The sequence below is a fragment of the Mastigoproctus giganteus genome, chromosome 9 (genome assembly GCF_048544385.1).
Source record: "Mastigoproctus giganteus isolate SK-2022 chromosome 9, ASM4854438v1, whole genome shotgun sequence".
Lineage (NCBI taxonomy): Eukaryota > Metazoa > Arthropoda > Arachnida > Uropygi > Thelyphonidae > Mastigoproctus > Mastigoproctus giganteus.
This window is the reverse complement of record NC_143583.1, coordinates 165,677,219-165,696,886: the sequence shown is the minus strand read 5'-3', so window position 1 is coordinate 165,696,886 and position 19,668 is coordinate 165,677,219. Positions and strand designations below refer to the sequence as shown.

Here is a 19,668-nt window from a genome sequence, read left to right as displayed (position 1 = left end):
ATGCTATTAATTAAGAAACATAAAATCCAAGGAATTGAAGCCAATAGACACCGCTGGACAGTGCAGTATCGAGTGAGTTTGGTGTGACATAAGTATTGGGAAATCAACATTGAAAGTAGGAGTGTGCTATAGTCCTAATGACTGTGATGAGCATAATAAGAAACTGTACAGGGAAATGGAGTGGGTCAGTAAATCAGAGAGTGTTATAATGGGGGATTTTAATTTCCCAGATATTGACTGGAATTTTTGGGTTGGTCACTCACACACTAGCAAGGCTTTTGTGGATTTATTGGATAACTGTTTTCTACATCAGCATGTTCGGGAGACAACTAGAGGGAGTAATACGCTTGATCTGATTATCAGTAGTGATTCTTCATGTATTAAGAATCTGCAGATAAAGGAACCACTAGGTGGCAGTGATAACAGTGTGCTGAAGTGGGATTTACTCAAAGAGGTAACTACCTCTTTGAGTAAATCCCACGGATAAAAGGAAGGTTTTTTGCTTTATGGTCTGAGACAGTATTTAATTTCTATACAGTGGGACCAACTGATGATGTTACCAACAGCAAATCCAAAATGGGAAGCATTCAAAGAACTTATCTTGGAAGCTACTAGGCTTTACATACCAACTAAGAAGTATTGTTCAAGGTTTAGGCCTAAATGGATGCCAGATGAACTAATGAGACATATGGCAGAGAAGAAAAATGCATGGAATACATATAAATTAATGGGTAACATGGAAGCCTATGATAGATATAAGCTTTGTAACCAAGTCGCAAAGGAGATTAAGCAGGCAAAGGCAGATTATGAGAAATCCTTGGCAAAGGATGCAAAGAAAAACAGAAAAGAGTTCTTTACTAGGTAAACAGTAGAAGGAAAGGGATGAATCAGATTGGTCCACTGGATATTGATGGTTCAACAGTTGAGGATCCTGCTCAGGTAGCTAACAAATTAAATGAGTATTTTGCAACTACATTCACACATGAGGAGTTATTCAGGAAATGAAATGCCAGAGGTAAAGTAAACTCTGGCAGTGAGCTAGATGATTTTGTAATAACTGAGAGGAAAGTGGAGGAGAAATTGTTGATGATAAACATAAAAAAGGCAACCAGGGTGGATGGGATCTATCCAGTTATATTAAAGGAGGCAGCAAAGGAAGTAAGCAAACCCTTAGCCATAATTATGAGCGCTTCTTTGGACACAGGGGAGGTACCCATAGACTGGAGATGTGAAAATATGACCCCAATTTACAAAGGAGGATCAAAGGCTGACACAAGTAATTATAGACTTGTGAGTTTAACTTCTGTTCCAGGAAAATTAATGGAGGCACTGGTTAAAGAAGCACTGCAAGATCATCTAGACAAGACTTCAGTTATAGCTCAGACACAGCATGGTTTTGTTAAGGGAAAGTCTTGCCTGACCAATTCGATTGGTCTCCTACTCTTAATATCATTTGTGCCAATGTGTACAACAATATAACCCTTTGTGCCCTTAAAAGATGATATCTGCTCTACAACATCATCAACCTTTGTCCCTGGTCCTGTTCCATCTATCTTTTTTGCATAATATGGTCCCCATTTCCCTGACAACAGAGTCACCTACAACAACTAGTTCCTTTGGGACCAGTGCATTCTGCCTTGGGGTTTACAACTGTGTTGCTTGATGTTCAAGTGCAAGCTCTGGCATTGATGTGGGCCGCTGTGTTGCTTGATGTTCAAGTGCAAGCTCTGGTACTGATGTGGGCAGCTGAGAGCTTGATGGACCCTCAATTTAAATCCTTTGAGGGCATCCACCCTGTCCTTCAAGCTCTAATATAAGCCCATAACAATGCTGAGTCCTTGCCTGATTTCCTCGCACTACTTATATCATGCGCACACACAAAGATATTCTCTTTGGCAATATCATGTCCCGTTCCTGATTGCTCCAGAAACATCAACGAAGCAGTGCATTTCATTAGACTGTAATTCAGAGGCCAACTGCCCCCCCCCAGTCTCCCGTGAGCCTTTTGCTTTGCTTTTCTGTTCTGAGTCATGATTTTTATTCAAGTTCAATAAAATTCCAATACAAAATATAACCCTAAAATTATATCCCAATGCATAACTTATAATATAACACTATATATATATATATATATATATATATATATATGTATTTTGGTATCGAATATTATCTCTGAGTTACATTATATGACTTTCTTATCCCCTGTCAACTTATATGTATTAATTTATGATGTTACCTTTGTAAAAACTATCGCTATATTTATTTAGTTAAAGTAAAATTCAATTGACAGTGATATTTAATAAGATTAATAAATTTTACTGATTAATTAATATTACTATACTTGCTATCTAGTTTTCCGTTAAACCTTACGCTCTCTAATTTTCCATTACACCTTATGCTATCTAGTTCGGTGCACATGCTGTATCTTATAACAATGGCGGCAAGTTATGAATGGTTAATCTACAGACACGAGGTATTATTTACTTTCCAAATTGCGCTATCTAAATTCAAAATAAACCACCGAGCTTGACTAGGTCTATAAGCTGCTTATAGAAAATAATTTAATCTAACAATTAAGTCAATAAAGTGGCTAAGTATAATTAAAAACTTTGCATTCGCGGGAGCTGCAAAACCTGTTCAACAAGTGGATTTGATACCCTTACCGATACTAAGTAATAACCTACAAAATCTCTATCTAAATTCAAATTAAACTAAAGTATTGTTACTAGAAATATAAAGCAACTCTAAAAAATAAATTAATATGCCAGTTTAAGTCAATAAAAACGCAAAACTTCTCTATACTGGCTCCAGCAAATAGTTGCTGGAGCCAGTAAAAACTTTGCCTGTTCACAGGTACTGTCGCACCCATTCGATGTTAGTTTATTATACTAATAAACTAATATTATAACACACTGATCAAAATCTAATCAGAAAATCACCTATGAAAATATCCTGCGTCTCTATTTATGTATCATATGATTCAATTTAATTCTCCCAGGCAATTCATTCACTTGCAGCTTTTTAAGCCCAAATAGCTAGCTTTTCTTCCAATTGACTTTCAAACCAATTTCAGACAACCACATATCATAAAGTGTGTCAACAATTACTTAGAAACTCTGATTAAACAGGGCAACCCCTACTCAAATATTTATACACCATTTATACATAAATAAACATAGAACTTATATTTGAACTATAACTTATAATATTAGAACTTACTTTTGATATATATATATATATATATATATATATATATATATAAAAACATGCACCACTCATGGTAAATGAATATATAGATCACAGAGATCATTCATGAAAATACACATATACTTGCATATGCACCAAGGTTAAGACAAAGTTTACAAGGGACCAAAATTTTCAGGTTTTGTAATATAAGGTCTGTAATAATAAGGTTTGCCAAAAAATATGAAAACTAGACTGGTTTTTCTCTAGTATATATTTTTTAACTTCAAACTTCATCTATCAATAATAAGAATAATACTTTGATTTTCTTTTATTATAAGAGAAATCATGAGAAAAGAAATAACATAATAGAAATGAAAACATAATTATTATCACATAACTAGAAAAGAAAAATCACAGTATTAATATGGAAACCTATAGGAAACACAAAACCAATTAATTCTTTGATAAATTAATAAAATTTAAAAGAAAGAATCCAATTTAAATTTAATTTGCATAGTTTATGTCATACATGCATAGTTAATTAAAGCAAAGACGTAACTCTGGTCAAAAATAACAGATGTAAACTATTCTGATGTGGTCATGCTGAAATATAAAAAGAACATTTATTTATTGAATCACACTAAAATTTGTGCACTGCTAGAAGAATTTCTAGTCACCGAAGAGATGGCTGCTTGCCCTAGAAACAAATGCAACTGGAAGCTCATAAGAGACTGAAGGTTTTGTTAACCTGTCAAGTGATGCAACCCAAATTCAGGCCTCAGAACAATCGAGTGTATGTATACTACCATAGTTGAAAAAGAATTATAATTAGTGATGCCATTGTCAGGGAAATGAATAACGTTTTTGGGAACAGCAGATATGCTGGGAAATACTTCTACTAGAGTATTGGCAATAGCAGTTGGGTCTGCTACTTTACACCCATTGTGCTCTAATACAGAGGAGGGAAGTGTTGTATATTAACCCTTCATTTTCCAAATAAACAGAAACAGTTTATCCCAGATGACTAGTAGTGAGGCATGTTAAAAGGCTAAAGATGTTGAATGGTGGAGTAACACCAAAATTTTCACCATGCTCGATTTTTGCCTTCTTTGTTTCTTTACACTTTTGGTTCCACTATGGTTTCGGAGAGCACGGTAATTATGAGGACGTTTTTGGAACTGCCATAACCACTGAACAGATAATACATTCTATGACATACTTGGCTATATCATCAGCTGATTCCCACTGGATTTCAACAGGTAGAAATTCAGTAAGTTTTGCAAATGTATTGCAATCTGCTTCATCAAACTTCCACTGTGGATACTAGATTCATGTCTGCCCACTAAGGTGGATATTACAGGAAAGTCAGCACATTCATAAAGATTCTGTTCCACTTCCCACGAAAGCAAAGGAAAGATGGAATGGGAGCAGATAGAGAGATTGATTGCAGAGAAAGAACGTGTAGGCATGTGGAACAGGTAGGTGTTGATTCTCACATTTAACAATGTAAAGTCATTATTTTCGAGCATACATTCAACAATACAACTTAGTTCATTAATATCTACACTACTGCACAGGGTATTATGTCCATTAAAGTCTCCAAGAAGTAGAAGCAGAGAGGGCAATTGCAAATTATGATCATCAAGATCTGTCTGGATGATGGTTGTCCCAGGAAGAAAATATACAGGACAGATTGTGAGAAAGAACCCAATTGCTACTACTTCTAAATTAGTGTGCAATTGAATCCACATGAAAGGGGTATGTTGTCCACAAGGATTGCAACTCTTCCATGGACCAAACCATCCCCATTCCTATCTTTTCAGAAAGTAGTAAAATTCTGCATTATTCTTTGCCTTTAAATACATTTCCTGCAAACAAATGTTGTTGTTTGGTTTTTAGGAGCATTAGCAACTAAGGCCATATTGCTCCGGGGATATGCGGTGGTTATTCCCTGACCTTTCCGCATCCTCCATATTTAGTGGGTCACCGGCTCAAATCCCAAATCTAATCAAGAAGCGTGTGCTATACACTGCTGCTCCTGCCCACCTGGCTATGGAGGCGCCACCTGCAAACAAAGGCAGACAGGTATATGTTTATGAAAAAGCATTTTGATATCCTCCATATTTCATCAGACTGCATGGCAATTCCATTGTAAGAGGTTAGTCATTACTGCTTGGGTTTAGTGGATCCATTAGCTGGCTTCTGAAGTAATTCAGGTTTTGGTTTAACACTTCAGTTTCTGATTCGGATTTTAGGAAATAAAGGGTGCCCAGCATCCATATCTTCCTCAGGATATAGATCCAAGATAGGATCATCTGCCCTTTTCTTTTCTTCATTTTGTATCCCACTAATAATGGGTTGGGTCTTAGCGCTGGGGGAAGGGGTCTCTCATTAGATGCAACTGCCTTGGTTAGCATGAAGATAGGTGTAGTGACTGTTTCTTCTTTGTGTTCTTGCATCAACAAGTAGCAAACATGTCGGGTAAAAAGACTCTCATGGTGGAACTGAAATATTTGTTTGTGTTGATGTATAAACACTTGTACAAAACTGCGTAAGAGCAAAACATTCCATATATGCCTATGCATATAGAATATTTTGCTCTGTTTTCATTTTCAGATTTGTTTCTCATCTTTCCACTGCAATTGCTGTCTTTCCCTGTGGTTGGTTAAATTATTTGTTAAATTGCTCAAATGTATTATCAGGCCAGCTACTTTGTGTTATCCTTGCTATTATTTTCTTTAATTATTAGACTAGACTTTTCTCAAAAATTACTTTTCCCCTTTAAGAGTTGTCTTAAAAAATTTTCTTAATTCTCCAACTAGTATATATTTTCCTTCTTGGGTCATCAGTCTTTCTGATTTCCCCTTACTTTTCTTCGTGAAATAGTAGTTCCTGGCTGTCTCCTCATGGCTAGGGCCAGGAGCAGGGAGTCGGGCATTGTGGGCTCTTTGCCTCGGCTCCCTGCTGCTAAATGCCAGGTGCCGGCACACACACAACAGAAACAACATATCACACACACTTATTAAACACCTTTCTTCTTTCTTCTTTTCTCTCTCATTTTTTTTTTTTCCCTGCCGGCTTTTGGCATACGCCTAACATACGGTGGAGATAGGGGAACCCTGTAGGCCACTAATAACTTTACAAGCATACTTTGAATATGCTTTGAAGTATACGTTGATAGCATACCCTTGAGTAGGCAGGATGTTCACTGCCACAGTTTAAGCATACTCGTTTCAAAGAGAGCATTCCTTGTTTGTATTGCTTTGCATCACAGTGGGGACAAGCAGAAGAGTCACAACATGCCATATACAAATTATCATACTTTTGGCATATAAAACATTGTAATAGATTAGAATGTAGAGCTTACAGGGGAAGTTCAGATATCTTGCCTTCGTGGAAGCAGGCAGTTTAGCTATGTTAAGAATAAGGAACCCAGCTGGAACTAAATTTTCTTTCTTATGAATGAATATCCTCTTATTGGCTGTCACCCGGTCTCTGAATTCACTACATATCTCCCCTTCAGATGTTTCAAAGAGATCCCATTCAACTGCAACCCCCCACATGATGTACTAAGTGTCCTATCTAGTGTTACTTTAATTGGAATGACTCAAAGAGATGTTGCTTAGAGGAGCAATTCCAAATATCACACTGAGGATTTCTACAGAAGGACACCAGGTCTAAGTTACAAAAAGGACACCTGATCTTAAGTTATTTTATCAACTTCAGGGATACTGCCTGTCCTACAAGATCCTTCTGAATGAAGAAGGGAAAATTTTACAAGTTCCTTTTCTTTTATAGAATGTTTAATAAGAAAATGTGGTAGGAGGCAGTGGTGTAGCTTCTGTTTGGTGCTTCTTTTTGTTTATTTAATTTTCTTCTATCTCTTTATTAGGTATGGTATCTCTTTCTCTTCTAATTTTCTTCTATCTCTTTATTAGGTACCTGTTAGCAGTCCCAGAGGAAGAGGAAACACTTAAATTACTAACAGGAGTATGATAATAAATTCGTTATCTTTAAGGCTCTCCACCCACCATGGAGCCCAATGAGGAGACATCCACTCACAGGCTAAAAAGTAGGGTGTATGCAAGTGGCAGCCAGAGTTAATGAGATACTAAACCCATACATCCAAAAAGGTCTTGACCCTGGCCCAAAGGGAAGGAGACCTATTGTACTATAGCTGACTCCAGCAAGGATACATGAATGAGCCAAAACCAGCCTCCCATATTGGCTGAAGCAAGGACCAAAGTGGTGTATTAAGGCTGGGCTCTCCTGAAACACCAGGCTTCCCAATTTTGGAAATCCACGAGTTGCTACATATGACAAACACACCAGATTACATTTTGTCTCCATTTCCCCTCCTCATAGTCTTGACTTTGTCATATATCATGTTTGTTGAACCCAGTTGGGGTGTGTAATCCACGCCAACTGGGTTCAACAAATAAATTCTATAATTTTTACTCTATCTAGAGAGCTGAACCTTGCTATAACTGGAGCCAGAACTGTTTTCTTAAATTTTTCCACTTCAATTTTCAGAAATTTCTGTTCAATTTCCCGCAAACGACAAAAATGTGACATCAAGTTTGCAATTTTTTAGGCCTTTTTCAGTTATTTTTTTTTTTTTAACTCCCCACCCTAACTAGTCTAGGGCTTATGAAACACGATACTTGATTCATTTGTTGTTTTAGAGAGAGCATGCATCTCTGTTTACAGAGGGGAGTTGTTTATGAGTGAAGCGTGAGAACAGTTCATTCTGCCATTCGGTCAGTTCTCTGTACAGCTTTATCAAGAAGGCAAAAAAACAAACAAAAGACAAACGAAAGCTACTATTAGTTGCCATACAAAGCAATAAGATCGTATTTCCTTTCTTCAATGTGTATTGCACCTACTAACAGAAAATCAAGGAAATTCATCTATTGGAAACCACACTGGAAATGGAAAAAACTGGTGTAAAACTGATAACACTGTAATGTGCATTTGATAAAAAAAAGTTTGCCCTATTGTAATAGTTTTTAGGGAACAATATCAGAACAGCAGTTTCCTGGATTTGACCTTCTAAAGAAATTTCAAGAAATATTTTATTGATAGCTGCGTTATAAACTTTGAAAACTGGTGCACAAAAGAAGAAGAAAAAAATCATCTGCTATGAATAACAGATTGATTTTTGAAATGTGTATTGTTCACAAAAATGCAATATTTTTGAAGAATACAAAGCTAACAGATTACAGCTAATGGGCTGCTCAAAAAATATTGTTAGAAAATATTTCCTTGGTATGTATTTGACGTTATCACAAAGGGAGAAATTCTTTTTTAGTACACAAGCTGAATAAATTCACCATCCATGGTCATATGCTGTTCTGAGCTGCAATAAAAAGATATACCCACTGAAAAATAGATTTACTCCATATCTCTTTTGTTTTTCTGTGGTTTTTGGCAGATGCGCAATTTCACACAATCAAGCCAGTAACTGCTAAATGCAGTGCAGTTTCTTGTATTCTCTCTCTCTCTCTCTCTCTCTCTCTCTATACCTTGGGATCTCCTATGACCATGTGGTCATCCCAGAGTATAAACAGAAAATTTGTTTGTTGGAATGCTGCCTACCAATGGCACAAATTATCAACTCTTTTACTGTCTTTCTAATTTACATTGTGTTCAGATAATATGCTTTTGGAAAATTCGAAAGTGCTGCATCAATTAGGAGCAAAAACCGTTTCCCCCAACGTAACGAATGACTTTAGGTACAATAAAGGACTACTATTGATGATTTTACTGGAAGGACGTGTAAGATTTGGAAATCTTACAAAAAAAAAAAAATATTTTTATTAAGACTTTGAAAGTTAGTTTTCTTTTGATTCTTGCCGTTAATAGGATAAATGGGTAATATATGCAGTTTCAGAAATAAGAATTATTCTGGTAAGAGGTATAAAAATTAAAAGAGTAGCGGGAACGAAAACAGAGCCATTAGCTTTACTTCCGTTAAACCAGGGAACAGATGGAGGATACTATGACAAACCCACCAGGGGGTCCGGCGCTACAAAAACAACTTAAGGTTTAGGAGTGGTCACACACCGGAAACGTATTCTGTACAACACACACTAGTTTCTAAAAATAGACGCTATAGTAGCCAGTGTCACAATTTGTGGTTTTTTTTGAGTGCAATAGAGACAAGCTGTTATGAGACAGGAAGAGTTGTTTTGGAATATTCGGCCGACATCAAAGAACACATGTTAACAAGTTGAAAATAATAAAAGAGAGGGATATTGGGAATCACGTGCTAGTGCTACGGGGCAGGCTGAATTAGGCCTTCCAACAAATGAAAAGAAAGAAAAAATGAAAAAGAAAGAGTGATTGGAAGAAAACACTGTGGGAAGGCGTGGAAAACTCCTGGAGAAAATTGTGGATGGATATGGACACAAGAGGGGAGAGTGGAAAAAGGAAGAGAAGGGGAGAGGAGAGTTTTTTTTTGAGCGGTGCTAGTGAAAGGGTGAGTCGGGAGGAGTTGCTTGAAAGATGATGAAGAAATAGCCGACAAAAAAAGTCGAAGTGGGGTTATCAGTAATGTAGTGAGTGAGAAATTAGGAGATGAACTGGAAAGGGGTAGTAAAAGGAAGTTCTGCAAACAGTGAGAATGAGAGAAGAAGATTCCCTTAGAACACCCAGTCCACCGAGGAAGGCGATAATATCCTGAAAGCGGAGTAGCAGTTGTGATGCCATATGATGTTGCCCTGGAAGCTGTATGATGTTGCCCTGGAAGCTGTATGATGTTGCCCTGGAAGCTGTAAGATGTTGCCCTGGAAGCTGTAAGATGTTGCCCTGGAAGCTGTAAGATGTTGCCCTGGAAGCTGTATGATGTTGCCCTGGATAGCAGAAGATAACAGCTCTGGATAAGGATAGGATAGAAGGCCCTTATGAAGATATCTGATCACAGAAATTAAGTAAGTGAAAGTTAATTTGAGAATACTGTAAGTTAAAAGCTAGAGAAAGGACTGTGGAGCGATATTTGGGGAATTCAATGATAAGAGAAAGTTATTTTTGAAAATACTGTAAGTTAACTGCTAGAGAAAGGACTGTAGTGCGATAATTGGGGAATTTAATGATAAAGATAAGATTAGATGGGTGAACCAAATAGGAGTAAATTCTACTCTAAGGCAATTATGGTTGGTTTAGGCAGTAATTTGGAATAAGGAGGATAGTAATGTAGATGAGAAAGTTAACGGAAGGAATTGTAGTAAAAAATAGAAATACTAAATGTGTGGAGATAAAATTTATGTATATTGCCAACCCTTAAAGGTGTGTTTGAATGTAATATTGTATTTTGGTAATCAAGTTCTGTAACTGATAATGGTTAAAGAAATATATAAGAAAGAGGAATAGGGAATTAAAGAATAAATTGGTAGTTATGATGATACATAAAAGTAATATGATCAATGATATGTTTAACTTTAATGATTAAAAAAATGTTAATGACACCTATGAGGTATGATTTGATTGTGTTGTAATAGGAGCAGAAATAAGGTGAGCATATAAAGAGTGTAACTATTTAACCTGTGTATGCATAATGAGAAAGGTGAGATAAAAAAAAAAAAAGTCAAGTCTGTAAAGGAGCCTGTTTGTTAGATAGGAAGAGACTGGATATGTTGGAAGTACCTTGGTGTTGAAACAGTGAAATTTTATTCTTAATGAGATTTGTTATGATTTAACTGTAAATATGCATAATAAACTTATTTTTTTTGTATAACATTTGTGTAATTATTTGTTGTACTGGACACAAGCCTAACCAATGGGAATTAAACATATAAGAGTTTCTCCCCTATGAACTTAGAATTTTCTGAGAAGTAAAGTCAGATGCGCTAGTGGGGAGATATTATAAAGGGGAGTTGTGTAAATAGGGGAATAAATTAAAATAATATAGATATACAACAATAAAAATGTAAATAAATTAAATCCCCCCCACAGACATATCCACAATAAAACATCTCTACAAGGCGAAAACATGCAGTCACTCGAAAGAAAGTAACCATAGTCATTTGAATTTAAGGACAAGCTATATAATGATGTTTAAAATTTATAATGCAGTTCACTCGCTAATATTTCCAGAGGGATGGCAAAATATTGTTCCCTAAAACAATTATAGTAAAGCAAAGTTTTTTTTTTTTATCACATGCGCACCAGATCAAAATCAGACTTATTAGAACTTCAGCATTGTAGGATGAAGCTGACTTATTAAAACTCCAGCATCTGTGATGAAAGTTATAGCTCTGCACATCTCCTGGCCATCTCCCCACCAAAAGAGTATTTTTATCTCTCTCTCTCTCTCTCTCTGGTCAGACTAGAAAGGGTGAACTTGCTCTCCTAATGAATGAAAGGAACTGGAAATTTCATGAAAATTAACCATGTTTTCCTTCATTCGGTAAACAGCTACTTTGTCAGTGCAAGAAAAGTGATGACAAGAGAAGTAAAATTACATTTGCAGCTCAGAATGAAATTCAAGCATCCAAACATATGACACTTTATGTTGAATTTTTCTGGCGTATGTGTGATAATGAAAATAGAATTTTTCCCTTGAAATATTTTGATGGTATCAAATGCATATCAAGGAAATATTGAAGTATAGAGTAACAATTACTTACCTTTTCCTAATCTGTTACTCATAGCGTATTTTATTTTATTTCGTTTGCACACTAGGTGAGATGCATGCAAAGTTCCTTCGACATAAGTTTTTGAAGTTTATAACGCAGCTATCAATAAAAATATTTTCTTGAAATTTCATTAGAAGATCAAATATATATCCAGGAAACTGCTGTTTCAATATAATCCTCTAAAAACAATTACAATAAAGCAAACTTTTTTTTTTTTTTTTTTTATCAAATGCTCACTGTAGTGATCAGTTTTACACAAAGTTTTTACCTTTTCCATTGTGGCTTCCGATAGATGAATTTTCTTGATTTTCAGTGAGTAGATACAATATATATTAAAGAAAGGAATGCAGTCTTTTTTCTTTTTCAAAACAAATTGTTGGAATTCTTTTTTTCTGCTTTTGCACACCAGTTTTTAAAGTTTACAATGCAGCTATCAATAGAAATATTTTTTAGAAATTTCATTAGAAGATAAAATATATATTTGGAAAACGTCATGCACGGCAACAATTACGTAAAGCAATAAAGCAAAATATTGCTAGAAAGTAAAAATGCAAAATATTGTTCCGTAAAACAATTACAGTAAAGCAATGTATTTTTTTTTTTTAAATCAAATGAGCATTGTGTGTTATCAGTTTTATGATAGTCCCCCCCCCCCCTACGTTTACACTGTGGCTTTCAATGGATGAATTTTTTTGATTTTTTGTTAGTAGATACAATACATACTGAAGAAGGAAATATATTTTTGTTTTTCAAAAACAATTCATTGCAATTCTTTCGTACAACAATTACATACAGCAATAAAACAAAATATTGTAACAGAGCTATAATGCAAAATATTGTTAGAGAGTAATGATGCTCAACTGTTTGTTTTCCAAGAAAGTTGCTTACATTTTTATTTTCTCCTTGAATCACCTTGGTAACACTAATGACGTAAGCTTGACCAGTAAATTATGACTCTGTGTGTGTTGATTCATTTTAGCAAGCGATGCCGCAATGATTCGCTGAATTCAAATGAATGCAGTGACACATTATAAAATCAAAGTGAACGGCTGCTTTTTTTGGCAGTCATAATTACATAAAATGATATGTGATCATACGTTTTTGCTGTTTTCAAATGAATTAATAGTTTTTGCTGCAATTTAAAGGTAGGAAATCAAAGAATATACTTTTGTTTATGTATATTGAGAACTTCGATTTTGTAAACTGAGTAGAAATTATAGAAATGATTAGTTTTTTTTCAGGGGACAATTTTAAAGTTAGGGTTAAAAATCTAGGTTTGGGGGGGGGTGGACTACGATGGGTTAGTGAAGGGGTTCAAGTGCAGGTGTGAGAGTTGTATCCCAGTGACACTAATATATAGAGCCAACAACATTACTGGGAGGTCACCTCACCATGTACAGGTGCCCACATCAAGGGAGGGCTCTGAATGGATTGAGTGAGCTAAATGCTAATAGCATTTTTCTTCAACCTCACACAGACAACACACATGAGGGGGGACTCAATAATTAAAACTGAGGAAGGATAGTTGTAGGATAGATGTGTGGAAATTTTCCTTCAGCCAGTGGATAGTTGACTGTTGCAGCAAACTACCATCTGTGTTGTGGAAGCAGACAGTTTGAATAAAATCAAGGAAGAACAAGATACACTAATAGAGGAGATGGTCAGGTGATATGCTAAGGGTGTTTTTGTTTTTTTTTGGTTGATACTCTATAAGCTGGATTAACTGGCTTTCTTAGATTATTTGCCACTGACTATTAATACTAATACTATTATTAGTGTTATTGTTATTATACAAAAGTGACATAGATGACATTTACTCTTCTTTGTTCATTTGTTATACTATATATATATATATATATATATATATATATATATATATATATATATATATATATATATATATGTGGAATCTGGAAGTTATATTCACATAATAGTTTTATTTACATATAAATATTAATATATACATTTCTTTGAATGAAATAAAAAATTCGGATAATAGGCATTCAGATAATGTCAATTTTACAATATATCAGATACTATTGATTACTTCCATTTAAGTTTAAGTTTAGAAATTTCTTAAACACACAATTTCCAAACAGACTTGTGGATTAATCTATGCTTATATCTTACATATATAAAAACACAAACACAGAAAAATAAATTCAAACACAAACAGAGAAAAAATAAATAAAAACACATATGCATAGTTGCACGGTTTATGTCTCAATAGGACTGAGATAGCCAAGTGGTCAGTAGCAAGCGCTCTTTGACTGGACCATGGTTCAAGCCCACCACTGCTAAATATGATTAATGATTGTATTTGTGATTTATCATAATCTCCTCTGACCTGGTGGTCATACCAGAGTACAAACAAGAACATTAATGAATACTGAATAAGAGTATACTTAACTTTTCATCTGCATGCATGCACGTATGCAAGCATTGGTGCAGCCCAAAATTCCGATGGTCAGATTCCCAACGGCCAAAATCACACCAGACTAAAATCCTGACAGGCCAAAATCACGACATATTAATTGTATTTAAAAAAAACAAAGTTTGAGTCCATATCTCAGAAACTGTTTGCGATAAAAAATGTTTTTCGTGTAATCAAAACGGCCACTAAAAATATTACAGTATATATATGAAAACGCTAATGTTTAATGCCATATTAATGAATAAACAACACACATACACACACTTTATATATATATATATGCATAAAATAAAATAATATTTATGAAGATACATTGTGTGCTGCACAATACCACAAACGTAATCTATCACAGATCTATTTTCACGATCATTCACAAACATCATTATTCTTGTTTCTCTCTCAACTGTCACCTTCTTGCGTTTTAAAGAGGATTCACCACAAAGTATGCATTTAGCCTGTTTATCACCCTGTTGCTGTTCTTTCTGAAATTTCTCAATGATCCTATATACGCCAATAATGCTCGTCTAACTATACACTTCTATCTTCTATGCCAAGCCTCAACACTGTTTCGGGTGCATGGAATTTCCCAATGAATGGAACTGTATACAAACCACAATGGTGGAGTGCGAATTACCTTACCATTATGAATATATCAACTACTTCTTCCAAATATATAATTGTCTTCAAACCGCTCTATCACATCACTAGCTTCCCTCGGTAAATGTGGCTTCAGAACTTTAAATGCTTGAGGTATCTCACCAGAATGAATAAATGCCAAGGCACACAAAAGTCAAAGCAGCAAACTAAATTCTTCATCGGCACTGTACTCAGATGCCAGGCCACTTGCTTGAATTTTCCTCAAAACACATTGTTCCAGGAACATTTTAGATATCTGTAACAAACAGACCTTATTAGACACATTAGGGAACTCACCTTTGGAGGCATTTATTGCAGCTAATTCCAGGTCAGTTAATATGGCCTGTGGTCTAAATTCTATTTCATTTTCTTCAGCAAAGTGAATCATATCTTGAACAAACATTTATAACTTTCTTCACTCTTATTTGTCATCAACACATAAACTAAGGGAAGAATAAGAGAGTTTTCATTACCAATGGTGCATGTATTGTATATAATTGTGGGCACGGTTTTAAATGTACCATCCATAATTCAATATTGAGCAAATGATAGGCACTGAATATTTACTTTTGTTGTAAACAGAATAATTCTTTCCTCTCCCACTGCAGAATCTTTAACAAGAAATCCAATTTTCTTCTTTTTATTATATAATAATAAGAAGAAAATGGAATATTTTTTCCAGGGTTATATTTTCTGTGATAATTTTTCTTGTTACCCCTTTCAAAATATCTTGCCAGTGCTAATGCCTAATGTACTTGTCAAAGAAATTTGTGAAAGTACATCTAATAACAAATACCTGTATAATTACAATTTTAGTTATGCTAATGATATTTAAGACAAATGTTACTCAGCTCCAAAAAACACATTACTCTAAATTTTCATATTCCGAAAGTATTCTTATTTCAAGTTTTTTATCTTTAGCATTTCAATGCTGTACCTCTAATTATTGCTCAAACACCCTATACAAATAACAAAATTTGACTTGAAAAAATTATGAATTAAATGCAATATAATAAAGTAAAATTAAATAAGTTGTTTTTATTTGCTGATCATATTTTAAAACTGTTTGTTTCTGTAACAGAAAACATGATCTTAAAATTGAGAGAGGTATTTGTTGTTAAAATTTGTTATTTTTTTATATTCTTTCTACAAAATTAATCTAATAAGGTAAATTTTTACTTACTAAAAAACTAATAAATATACAGAATTATATTCATATATTATTACAATAGTAGATACTGTTGGGATTCTGGGCCAGACCCATGCAAGCATATATACATGTACTTATTTCTAGTATCTATTTAATATAACTGTATTTTGTTTTTGGTGGCAGACTCAACTTCATAGAAATATAAAAAAGGTACTTAGCCAGCCACAAAGGCTTGACAGCACTACTATAGATCATTGGAATTAATTATTTGTGAGTGTCCAAAAGCATGAGCAATTAGGGATTTTTTTTTTTTTCTGCAGATATCGAAAAAAGTCCATGTTCTTGCATCATTAACCATTCTAGTACTAATAAGAAAATGAATCAAGACCATTAACACACCTTTGAGACATTACCACACAACTGTTTCTGCTGCAGAATGAAGAGTGACTAAACAAACATCCAGTAACATATAGATGTTATTGTATTTTTTAGAGTGACTAAACAAATATCCAATAAGCAGTAAGAAAGCCACAAGATATCTGCCCAATATGACATAGTAGTTGGTTTTAACTGATCAGTATGATATGACAATTGCTGACCAATGTTTGGGCAACATTTCGTATCACATTACCCATGGCTTCATGCCTCCACACTGAAACTAATTTTAAAAGTCTGGCATATTTTCAAATAAAATTAATTCATATTAATTTTTAAAATGCAGAAATTTGATAGTGTTTTATTGAAACTATTCTAGAGAAATGAAAATAATATTCTTACTGGCACTCTTCTTTCCTTAGACGAGACTTGTCTGTACAATAAAAAAATTTCCCATTGAATAACTGTACTGCAACTACTGCAAATATGAACTGGAACAGGATATAAACTATCAAGATGTTGACTACATTCTTCAGTGATGTAACCACACAGTCAAATACAGCCTAAGAATAGAAAGTTAAAAAAAAAAAAAAAAACAAACAAAGTGATATTTACAACAGTAGATATCGTTTCTTATAGAATACCTATTTATTAACAGAAATTATTATAACAGCAAAGTTTATATCCATTTTTATTCAGCAGGCCAGGGGTATAATCACTTATTGGCACAAAATTAATAAAACATTGCATAAATATTATAATAGCAAATTTTAATTATAATTACAATAAGCAGTATAATTACAATATTAAGAAAACTTAGATAAAATATATTATATATATATATTATTAAGAAAAATAAAATACTTTTGTTATATACTTAAACAAAAAGGGTTAAAAATATGCACAAACTCAGTGAACCACACCGTCAGCAAACTGGGTCAGATGGTGCGACTTCCTGGAACCACAGTAAATCTACATGCAGGCAGGAATACATATATGACATTTTGCCAATCTCCTGCTTGTTGAATACTCTAATCCACTGTTTCTCAACCTCTTTTATAACATGACCAACCTAAATACAGAAATAAAGGTGATGAGATTTTCCTTTATGTTATATAAACTTTCAACCTTGCATCGTTTTGCCACTAAAGTTTTCCTTCAACCGCAGAGTGGCTAATTATTGGAACAGGCTTCTTTCTGTTGTTGTGGAAGTGGATGAATTAAATAAATTCAAGGAAGAATCAGAAAAATTCTTGAAGGGTACAATGGGTGAACTGTGTAGGTTTTTGGGGCTGATGCTATATAAGCTTGTTTTCTTGCATGATTTTCCATTACTGCTAACTACATGCTCACAAATACAAAAAAAAAACACAAACATCATTTGCCATTACTGCTACTACATGCTCACAAATATATATACACAAACATCATTTTAATATTTTCAGCTCTTAACAGTTTTGGAGACTTAAAAACGGAAGAGACTTATTATATTGAGTTATATATATTATATTATTATATACGAAGCTAATATATATTTAAAATATTAGCTTCATGATTATATTTTGTGAATGACACTTTTTTTTTTTTTTTCCCCCATTTTAATCCAATATAATATATTTTTTGTTCTTTTATTTTAAAAATAGTGTGTAAAAAAACACAGCAGTTTTTAAATGATAAATTTTTTTATTGTTGTTGTTGGTTTTTTTGGCACAAGGGCTACTACAGCCGAATTGTGTCTGTTCCTGAGGAGAGACACTGCACAGATTAGTAAAAAGAGTTTATAAGAGCATATATATACATTAATCTATTTTAGATATCGGAAAAATTCAGATAAATTGGAGTTGTCTCCAATAATACAGTATGTCTTAGTTGAAAAGACTAGTTCAACTTATGGAGAGATGGGAATGATGTGGATCTGGCAAGCTAATTTTTTTTTTAATTAAAAATTAAAATGTTGCATATTATTATTATTATTATTAGCTATAGGGTGCAAGGAAGCCAAAGGCTTATGCTGCACCAGCCAAAAAAAAAAAAAAAAAAAAAAAATCCCGAGTTACCCTGAGAGAGAGAGAGAGAGAGAGAGAGAGAGAGAGAGAGAGAGAGAGAGAGAGAGAGAGAGAGGAGAGTCAGAATTAGAAAGGAATCACTAAGAAAGAGAAGAATGATGATATCCAGCTCAGGATCCTGGGTGTGCCAAGCCCATACTCACCAGATATGAGCCCCTCTAGGGTTATATCAGGGGGTATCAAAAAGTTCATACCTTGACCTAGATAAAACATCAGTAGGAAGATGCCATTTTTAATATAAGTTGTCTATATATTATTATTATTATATCATATACTTGGATTTCAGGAAAGCTTTTTATACTGTTGCACATGGAAGACTGCTGAACAAATTGGAGAGGTATGGCATCCCAGGGTAAGCTGCTACAATGGATAAAGGGAAGTATGCTCTTCGTGGACAAATGTTATTAGTGGAGTTCCCCAGGGTTCGGTGTTGGGCCCATTGTTGTTTTGTATATTTATCGATGATATTGATGAAGGTATATTAGGTTTAATGGCCAAGTTTACAGATGATACAAATGTTGGCATGGTTGTCAATGACAGTATGCTACTCCAACTGGATCTAGATAAGTTGGGAAAATGGGCTGAGAAGTGGCAACTGGAGTTTAACATTGACAAATACAAAGTACTACATAAGGGTAGCAATAACTGAAGAGAAACGCACCAACTGGGTGGTACTACACTCAGAGAAGTGGAAAGTGAAAAAGACCTGGGAGTAATTGTGCAGCCAAATATGAAGTTCACTGAGCAGTATAGAAGGGCTCCCAGGGCAGGTCATGGAGTCTTGTCAATGATATATAGGAATTATGCTAGCAGGGACAGGGAGGTGATAATCCCATTATACAAGGTAACGGTCTCGCCACACCTAGAGTACTGTGTACAGGTCTGGAGGCCTCATTTTAGGAAGGATGTAGAGTTGCTAGAATGGCAACAAGATTGGTGAGGGGAACAAAGGGGTGTTCTTACCAAAAAAGGCTTAAGTTCTGCAAATTGCAGTCCCTGGAGAGTAGGCACCTGTAAGGTGCTCTGATTGAGGTGTATAAGGCTTGAATAGGTTGAGCAAGCTGAATGCTGATGGGATTCTTCGTCTTGCTCAGATGAAGAACCTGAGGGGGCACAGATTCAAATTGAGGAAAGATAGTTGTAGAATAGATGTGCGGAAATTTGCCTTTAGCCAGCGGGTAGTTG

The 19,668-nt window shown here is 34.6% G+C and overlaps 1 protein-coding gene across 1 annotated transcript in view; it reads right to left on the bottom strand.

Annotated features, from left to right (window-relative positions):
* LOC150080869 (voltage-dependent calcium channel type A subunit alpha-1-like) overlaps positions 1-19,668 on the bottom strand; it is a 1,489,217-nt gene that overhangs the window by 893,434 nt on the left and 576,115 nt on the right. The window contains exon 24 of the mRNA XM_090381686.1: positions 16,820-16,980. Within this exon, the coding sequence (XP_090237812.1) occupies positions 16,820-16,980 (161 nt within the window). The remainder of the gene's footprint in view (positions 1-16,819; positions 16,981-19,668) is intronic.